This window comes from Vigna unguiculata, chromosome 1, assembly GCF_037176805.1.
Source record: "Vigna unguiculata cultivar grain cowpea cultivar isolate G323 ecotype 2 chromosome 1, ASM3717680v1, whole genome shotgun sequence".
NCBI classification, from domain to species: Eukaryota; Viridiplantae; Streptophyta; class Magnoliopsida; order Fabales; family Fabaceae; genus Vigna; species Vigna unguiculata.
Window position 1 is genome coordinate 43,233,471 of NC_140792.1, and position 10,073 is coordinate 43,243,543.

General features: G+C 37.3%; 1 protein-coding gene across 1 annotated transcript; it reads left to right on the plus strand.

Moving 5' to 3' along the window:
• The first annotated feature begins 1,487 nt into the window (after positions 1-1,487).
• DGD1 (UDP-Glycosyltransferase superfamily protein) lies at positions 1,488-9,537 on the plus strand. The gene is made up of 7 exons (XM_028057407.2): positions 1,488-2,165; positions 2,819-2,851; positions 3,384-3,471; positions 6,818-7,302; positions 7,382-7,648; positions 7,924-8,273; positions 8,615-9,537. Exons 1-7 carry the CDS (start codon positions 1,581-1,583, stop codon positions 9,147-9,149), a joined length of 2,343 nt encoding a protein of 780 aa, XP_027913208.1. The 5' UTR covers positions 1,488-1,580; the 3' UTR covers positions 9,150-9,537.
• The last annotated feature ends 536 nt before the right edge of the window (positions 9,538-10,073 follow it).

The window sequence follows — 10,073 nt, forward strand, 5'->3', positions numbered from 1 at the left end:
ATCATATGTGGGTTAGATTTCCAAGAGTAGTCCCAAATATTGGGCCGAAAACGTAGCTTAGCCAGAGACGTATTTGAATGGGCCTTCAGTTGAGCAACCCCAAATCACTATTCCAACCGCAGACACGGTGCATGCATATATCTAATTTTCATAAGGTAAGCGAAACATTAGGATTTAGGAAAAGAAGAGGAAAGACTATAATGGTGAGCCGCGTGTGGCGTGATGGAAGGTGCGCCAAACGAAAAAAATAAGAAACACAATGGGACAAAACATAGTGGGTTCACATTCCTAATAACCCACACAACAACCAGCAACCAGACAGTGGGAGCATCCAAACCACACACATGATGTGTGATGCAAATAAATGGTTATGGGCTGGAATACCCAACATTGGAGTCAAACTAAAATACTCGTGAGAAAACGAAGTTTAGTACTAACTACCGTGAAGGATCCAAGCACTAGCACAAAAATGTTGTCCTTGGTCCCCATGTCATGAATAGTTGAATCGGTGGTTATTTGTTTGCTCACCGGCTACAGAGATAGAGAGAGAAAAAAAGAAGGAGTCTTCTTCGATGGTTCTTTTTTGCGTGCTTCCACACCGTTGCTGTTAGTGTCAATTGCTTGTCATAAAAACCATCACTTCTTTGTCGCATTATCATCAACTGCTTAAATAATGAGTTTCAAACAATTGCATTTACATTCCAACATTAATTATTAACGTTTGAATCCAGTTAACCAGTGGTGTCAAAAACTTTTTACAGTACATTTTATTACAACTTTCATAAATTAAAGTATTGGTATTTCTGATCAATCATTTTATATTATCTTTATTATCTTAAGTTATAGTGTAATTTAAATTTAATTTAAAATGAGATTTATGTCTACCTATATTATAAACTAATTTTTAAAATAACGGGAGCTATAATAAATCCATAATTCAACAAATTATGTTAACTTCTGGTATTTCCATTTTAGAGCCACAATTATAAGAATTCATAGTTATTTGGCGCCAACCTACGTTGGCTAAGTTGCTACTGTCATTCTTGGAAGAACTTATGGGAGAGAGGAAGAGAAAATGGGATACAGAATGCCAACTGTATTATTTGGAACATTAAGAAAAGTTGAGATAAAAGAAATCATTTTTATGGTTTTTTTTTTTTTTTGTTTTATACTAGGACTCTTAAGCGCACGGGGTTTCTAAAAACAATAGAATATATATTTTGGTATGATAGTATAGTTTTGATTTAGTATTTAACAAGCATATTTTCTCTAGGCGGGTCGAATATTCTTCCTCGAATCCACATCCCATAATCACAGAGACGGGACGTGGGCCAACCATATTTTGACACATCAGCACAGCACGTGATCTTTCCACGACACCATGTAATCCGTTGTGCATCCTACGTGGCATGACCAAGCTTCGAGAAAATTTGGGAACTCTCCGAAAATCTTGACCGTTAAAACTTGGTTGCTCCCTCCCTCCATCTTCGTTTGTGGCTCTTACGAAAGGAGACACAATTCGTTATTCTTCCGCGTTGCATACACTCTTAGAAACAACGCACTGGTGTCGGAGTTGATCCATGGCGACGCATCCGCATACTCCGACCTCATCGAACGCCTTCTCCTTCCTGTCGAAGGGCTGGCGCGAGGTTCGAGACTCGGCGGACGCTGATATTCAACTCATGCGTGACCGAGCGAACTCGTTCAAAGACCTAGCCACGTCGTTCGACCGCGAGCTCGAGAACTTCTTCAATTCCGCCACGCCGCCGTTCTCGGTTCCGGCCATGCGCTCTCCGCCGCCGAGGGAGATCGAGTTCGTCAAGAGTCTGCGCCCGAAGCTGTCGGAGATTCGACGCGCTTATTCCTCACCCGATTTCAGCAAGAGGGTTCTGGAGAAATGGCGCCCGAGGACGCGGATTCGAATCGACCTTTCCGCGATAAAGAAGGCTATTGTGTCAGCGGAGGAAGATGGGATTCTGGATTTCGAGAAGAGGGGAAGGAGGTTGAGTTTCTGGGAGGAGTGGAAAAGCGAAGGCGAGGGTGAATCGAAGGACTGGGAACCGATTCGTGCATTGAAGATCAGGCTCAAGGAGTTTGAGAAGCGCGGTTCTTCTTTCGAGGCTTTCAAGAACAGTGAATTCGTGGAGAAAGTGAAGTCTGGGTTGGTCTGTGCTTCTTTCTCTTTTAGTAATTTACTCGGTTTCTTGTTAATTGTAGGGTTCTGTGTGTTTTGGGTAGGGTCTCTGGTTGTGGCTAACTTTAAGTCATTGTTTCTTTGGCGGAAGAACTTGCTTGGCTGTACCACTGCATTTGTTAATGAAAATCATCTATGCAGATGGATTATTGATGTTACAGTTAGAACTTGGAGGAAGATTATTTGTTTTTACCTGTTAAAAACCGTTTTTTGTTATGACAGTTTAAAAATTACTTTCTGAACTGATAACTGATGTGTTTGGTTCCTGTTACTAGTACTACTGGATGTTTTAATAACTTTAATGATACATTTAAGGAAATTAAGAAGGAGTTTGAAATGATTATTGTAAGAGCCATATTTCGGGCACGAGTGCAACAGTATTGAGGTCAAGCCATTTGTTGGTTGAGATGTGTGTTGACAGGTTTATTTGTTTAGTTTTAGAGAGTCATGTGCTCGGCTCATGTATGTGGTTTCTACCTAAATGTTCTTTATGAGGATTCGGGAGATTTTGTTTTTTTAACTGCTGTTGTGATTGCTGGCTTGTATTTTTTGGGCAATTGAGCAAATTTTGTGAAGAGCTTTTGTTATGAGAGCTTACATGTTCATGTCTTGACTTTCTTGCAGAAATCAATGTGCAAGGAACCTGAGGAGTCAAAGGTTTGTTCGTTGTATGTTTTGGTTCTTTTGTTCACATAAATATGTCTGGGCAAATATTTTGTAATTTTTTGTAAATTAACAAGAAGAAATTGTATGTGACTGGTCATTTGAAGGTTCTAATCTAACTTTCAATGGATCACTATGCATATATATTGTTGAATACGATCAAACACCGGTCCATGGATCCTTAGGTTGCGCCTCTGGGCATTAAGTTCCACTATTTTGATTTTATTTAGCTGGATATCAAAAAATATTTCTTTCAGTTAGTTGGCATAGACATTTTTTTCTATTCCATTTCAAACTAACATTAATGTTTAATTTAGAAATTAGGGCAATCTGTTAGGAGAAGATTGGATATATGATACTAAAGAAATATGGGCTAAGTCACTTAAGCATCACACTGACATCTATGCTATGGATGTGTTCAACACGTGTCATTAACATTCCTGAGTTCTGATTCTTGTCTGCTCTGAACTTGTGGCCTTGATTTGAATCATAAACTATGGTTAACATTTTCATACATCTTTCATAGGAAGTGCCACCATTGGATGTACCCGAACTTCTTGCCTACTTTGTAAAACAGTCTGGGCCATTTTTGGACCATCTTGGAGTGAAAAGAGGTACATAGTTATGCACAATTACTTGGGATTTCCACTTTATACATCTTACTGGAAGTTTATGTTCTGCTTTTTCCTAATCAGTAAACTTTGGTAGAAACATTTTCACTTTCAATGGAAAGTGACTTTTTTGTTTCTACTTTCTTGTGTTTATAAATCACCTAGTTGGTTTCTCCTTCTTTCCTGAAATCTTAAACAATGAATGGTTAGTATAAGCATTCTTTTTCATGTATCTGGTAAAGTAGGTAAATGAAAGAAACCGATGTAATGTTTTCCTGCCACAATAATTCCCCATGTCCTTTTTCTACTCTTCTTTTTGGAATTTGCATTGCTATGCTATACTGCTGCATTATTCTTGTTGTGATTGGTAAGTGGGAAGGGGTCGACTTCTGATGTATTTGTTAGCTGCCTCATCCCTTAGTTATTTAACAGTGTGTGTGATTAACTCGTCACATATTTCATGCAACTATGTGGGGATCATGCAGATAATTAGTTAGTTAGTAGATGAATATTATTGTTCAAAAGATGAAAAATTGTTTCCCAAACCATCAAATAATTTCTTGTTGAAAATGATTGTAATCAATATGATTGTCAAGTGCTTAGTTGTCAACTTTATCATGCACTGAAAATAATAAAATTCAAGATACAACAAATTTGTGATCACGATTTAAGATATGTTCATTTGTCATTATATTTTACACTAATTTTTAATATAATGTAATGAGTAGAAAGATTCATTAGTGAGATTTTTATTAGCATGATTTACATGAGGTATACTTCTAATCCAATTTCAGATTTTCAAAATACTCATTCTAGTTATTCACTTTTGATTTATCACAAAAACACATCAATTGATAGGAAATATGGTGAGTATTGAATAAAGTCGGATGTTATTCATTTGATCCATTAAGTCTTTTGTTGGACTAATTGGTTAGTTAATTGGAAGGGATTGGTTATACATGTTTCGTCCGCACCTCGGTCCGAGGGCGATGTAAAAGTGCCTCATTCTTAGGCTCCACATCGTTGATGCAAGTTTGAGCCGGGGGCTGTGGTTAATACCTCGGCCCTAGGGTGAGGTTAAGCGCCTCATTCTTAGGCTTCACACTTCCATTGCTGATGCAATTTTGAGCATCGGGCTTTGGTCCATACCTCGGCTCTAGGGCAATGTTTTTAAACAATCATCGTCATTTATGTAACAGTTATGGGCCTACCTCATAAGGGAGGCAAATCGCCCCAGCTATTGGTTAGGGGCCGAGGCATTATACTATTTGACTAGGTCACCGTGCTTGGCAGTAGTAGTCGCTAGGAAGTCGAGTAGGGAGCAACATATCGCATACCTGATTTACCCACTAGCACTGCTTCCTATATTAATGCCACAAGGAACAGAGGCAATTACTGTAGTGGCTTGATCATGGTTGGGTTACTGTCTAACTGGCGTGAGAAAAGGTGAAGTTTGCTCTATATAAATAAGGGATATTTCCATGAGGAGAGGCAGATTTTGACTGATAATAGAGATCAAATAGCAAAAAGAGACTGAAAAAGAGTGTTACAATAAGTGTTTCTCACTTAAGCATCCATTTCAGCTTTAGCAGGAACAATGTTAAAGAGATGATTTATTACATTAAATAGGGAAATAGGATATGATTTGATTACATCAAATTGGAAAATCTCTTAACAAATATTTCTCAGTTTAAATTATTGATTTTGTTGCTTATTATTGTAATTTCTGTCTCTTCTTCATGATAAATGAGAATACTCATGTGTACACAACACATAATTACAAAATCCTTTCAATATAAGTATCTGAGTGGTACCATCTGTGAATTGTTTTGTCATCAATATGATGTTAGGCTATGACTTTTGACCTAAACGTATTGAACTTGACTTTGTCTCTGACGTTCTCTCTTGGATAAGCAATAGCCGCTGAAGCATTTTATGCTTTCCAGCGGCAACCACGCTCTCCAAGCAATTTTTAAATCCCAAGCAGCTGTCACGCCATCTAAGCATTTTTGCACTCCAGAAGCCATTGTGCCCTCCAAGCAATTTTGCTCTCCACCAGCTGCCAATCATATTTGTGCTCCTACAATCGCTACACTCTGAGAATTTTTTTCTCTTTGGTAGTTGCCGTGTCTTTTGAGCAGTTTGCTCTCCTGCAACCACCGTGCCCTTTGACCATTTTTTCTTTTTGGCAGTCAGAACGCTCTTTAAGCAATATTTGCTCTCCAGTAACCGCTGCGCCCTTTGAAATTTTGTTGGCTCTCCAGTACACATCCTTTGACCGTGATTGGAGCTGCCCTTTTTACGAAATCATTACCCTTCGTGACTCATGGCCAACTGCTTTAATGTGCACCAGCTCCTTTGCATGTCATCTTCACACACTTGCACCAAATCGATGTGTGAAGCTTTGTGACAAGCTCGAACAATCAACTAGCTAACATGTTCACCAAGTCTATCAAGTCGACACATTTGTAACAATCTTGACTAATATGATACATATGCGGGGAGTGTTAAAGATATGACTTGATTACATTAAATGAGGAAATATGATATGATTTTATTACATCCAATAGGTAATTATTTTTCAAATATTTCTCTATTAATTATTGATTTTATCTCTTGACAGTTTACCACTTCCTTATAAATAGCAAGACACGTGTGTACACAAAACGCAATCCCAAACAACCCTTTTAATAATTCATATGGGAAATAAGGTTTGGGGAGGGACTCCTTATGTGAATTTGATAGTTTGTGTACATGAAAGGAGAGATCCTTCCTGAATGGTTGGAGAGAATTCTATTCTTCCTTTCTGTTCTGTTCCTTTAATTCTTTCTCTCTTGTTTCCATCCTATTTTCTGAGTTTCTATGAGAATAAATTTGTGTAATATTAATTTCTTATTTGTCTCTGCCAAAATTCCTTATAATGTACAGTGTTATATAATTTTCAAATGAAATATTAACCATTTGATCTGAAACCTATTATTGTTTAAATTCTCCATCATTTGTCACTTAAGATCTACATAGTTATATTTCAACAGCTGGATTGAGAATATAATTATATAGGAAATGAATAGGTTATGAATGTCCTTTAATCAGATAATGTTTTCTGTTCTGAGCTACTTATAGTAAACTGAAATTAGCGCAGCATACTCATGTGAAACTGTTTAGTGCTTGGTCACTGATCAGTGACTATAGTAATTAAATTTTTTCAAATTTGGTGCAAGATCAATGTTTTTAAGTAGACTGGATAATATCTTTGTTTTCTTTGAAGTTAGTTATCTAGTTCATGGTTTTATGTTTCACTTTATCTGCTATTCAATTTTGATGATTTGTTCAAGTGGTTTCATTGCAGACGTATGTGACAAGATAGTCGAAAGTTTGTATAGCAAACGCAGAAACCATTTTCTACTGCAATCCCTATCTGGGGAAGAGTCTTCTATTGTTGGGAATGGAAACATAAATGATGAATTGGATTTACGAATAGCAAGCGTCCTTCAAAGCACGGGACACCGTCACGAAGGTGGATTCTGGACAGACCATGCTAAGCATGATCCGTCTGAAAGTGAAAGACATGTCGCAATAGTCACAACTGCTAGTCTTCCTTGGATGACAGGAACAGCTGTAAACCCCCTATTTCGAGCTGCATATTTATCACAATCTGCCAAGCAAAAGGTCACTCTGTTGGTTCCATGGCTTTGTAAATCAGATCAAGAGCTTGTTTACCCCGGAAGTCTTACTTTTACTTCACCAGAAGAACAGGAAGTTTATATACGTAGCTGGCTTGAAGAAAGGATTGGTTTTAAGGCAGACTTCAAAATTTCTTTTTATCCTGGGAAGGTAAGTTTTCAATAGAATTATTCCTTTATGTTTCATATCACTTATGTCAAGTTTTACATTTCTTCATTCTCATGTTTAGTTTTCAAAAGAAAGACGGAGTATAATACCTGCTGGAGATACTTCTCAATTTATACCATCTAGGGATGCTGACATTGCTATCCTGGAAGAGCCGGAACATTTAAATTGGTATCATCATGGCAAACGTTGGACTGACAAATTCAACCATGTTGTTGGTATTGTTCACACAAATTACTTGGAATATATCAAGAGGGAGAAAAATGGAGCACTCCAGGCATTCTTTGTGAAACACATAAACAACTGGGTTACTAGAGCATACTGCCACAAGGTATGTAATTTATCATCCTAGTATTTTTCTTGGGCATTCTTTCTAAAAGTAGAAACTCCTTTATTTTGGAAAAGTTACTTTAAAGCTTTTTATAAAATTGTGTTTGACCTGACTTTTTCTTTAAGGAGAAGAAAAATTAAAAAAAGTCTAGGCCGCCACTACCTAACTCAGGAGATTACTAGATGGTTTTGGTGTTTTTGTTGATAAAAGGATTTCTAACCATAAAAGAATTAAACAAGAGAAAATGTGCTAAATTTTTTGTTTTATATACTCAGGTTCTTCGTCTCTCAGCTGCTACTCAGGATTTACCCAAGTCTGTAATTTGCAATGTTCATGGTGTGAATCCGAAGTTCTTGGAAATTGGAGAAAAAATTGCTACAGAGAGGGAGCTTGGGCAGAAATCCTTTACAAAAGGCGCGTATTTCTTGGGAAAGATGGTGTGGGCAAAGGGATATAAGGAGTTGATAGATTTATTAGCAAAACATAAGGCTGACCTTGATGGCTTCAAGTTGGATGTGTTTGGAAATGGAGAGGATGCTAATGAAGTTCAGAGTGCAGCTAGGAAGTTAGATTTGAATCTCAGCTTTCAAAAAGGAAGAGATCATGCAGACGATTCTCTTCACGGGTAGGAACAGTCTGAAAACTGAGCTCCGAAATTTATAGTGAAATATATTCACAACAGTAGTCCAGAATTTGTTGTGAAATACCCTAAATGAAATGGTGAAAATAAATTTTGAAGTTACACATCTATTACAACGTGAAACTGTGCTATGTTTTACTCCCCTACCTTTTTAAGGTGAATTGAATCAATTGATTGTGTTCAGAAAATGCAATTTTTTATGCATGCATACTGCACATTCACCTACACATGATTCTTTCTTATGCTTTACATACCCTGACAATCTGAAACTTGTTTTTTATAAAATTTGTTCCTGTTTTGACACAATTTATTTATCCTTCTTGTAGGTACAAAGTTTTTATAAATCCTAGCATTAGCGATGTGCTATGCACTGCTACAGCTGAGGCACTTGCCATGGGAAAATTTGTAGTTTGTGCTGATCATCCGTCAAACGAGTTCTTCAGGTCATTTCCCAACTGTTTGACGTACAGGACGTCCGAAGACTTTGTGGCAAAAGTAAAAGAAGCATTAGAAAACGAGCCTTATCCTCTAACACCTGAGCAAAGATATCAACTTTCTTGGGAGGCCGCTACTCAAAGATTTATGGAATATTCTGAGCTTGACAGCATCCTGAATAAGGAAAATAATGGTGAAAAGTCAAGCCTAGATAAAGGAAAGCTCGTTCCCAAGTCAGTTTCAATGCCTAATCTGACGGAACTAGTAGATGGAGGCTTAGCATTTGCTCACTATTGTCTCACTGGGAATGAATTCCTGAGATTATGCACAGGAGCAATACCTGGGACACGTGACTACGATAAACAGCACTGTAAAGACCTTCATCTTTTGCCGCCACAGGTAGAAAATCCCATCTATGGCTGGTGAATGGATTGACTAGTTTGAACAGGTGACGAAGGGAAACTTGTCATACCAGATCATGACAAGCAGTGCTGTGAAAACTATCATCTCATGCTTGTAGGTAGGAAAACTTATGGATGGATGGTGATAGTTTAGTGGTTTGAATTTTAGTTTCTGCTCTGAATTACAGTGGTTTGTCTTTGGTTCTAGCATTCTAGGTTTTCAATTCTTAATTTTTGTAGTTCTTTTTGTTTTTTTGTAAGTGATGTAGTTTAATATTTTACTAAAACACTTGTAGAAAGCTAATGTAAAGTTGCATGACAAAAAGTAGAACGTTCTCCCACGTAACTAGTGGAGAATAAGCTGTAATAAATTTGCATCGGTTTACGTGGAATAAATTGTTCAGTTGTGGTAATTTGAAGGACTTCCTTAGGGCATTCACTCTCCACATGGAAATATCAGGCATTTTGGTTGGTGGGAAAGAGAGAAATTAAAGAATAAAGGGCATTGCTGCAGTGATCTTAATCAGGAAAGAAATTAGTTCAAAGAGGGGAAGAAAGTGTTGTCACTGATTTATGTAAGGATGAATAAATTTCAAAACCAATTGCTTGCTGCACCCTATCAATTTCTACATACAGCCAATATTTTTGGAATTCTATTTTTATCCTTGATTGTTTTATGTGAAAGTTGTGAGACTGTTGAGGTAGAACATATATAACTCTCCCGGAAAATGGATTCCGATAATGTTGAAAATGTGTTCCGGGACATGGTTACAAAATAGGTGTGGATTCCGAAATGAGAGATCAGAACGCATAAATATGCTTTCCGGAAAGGTCATTCTAAGGGTCTTTCTTCTTTCACCTCCAAATTTCTTTTACACCTTCAAAATTTTTTTAAATTCTCAAAAAATTATTTGACCATTTAAGAAACCTACGAACACCACACCCTCAA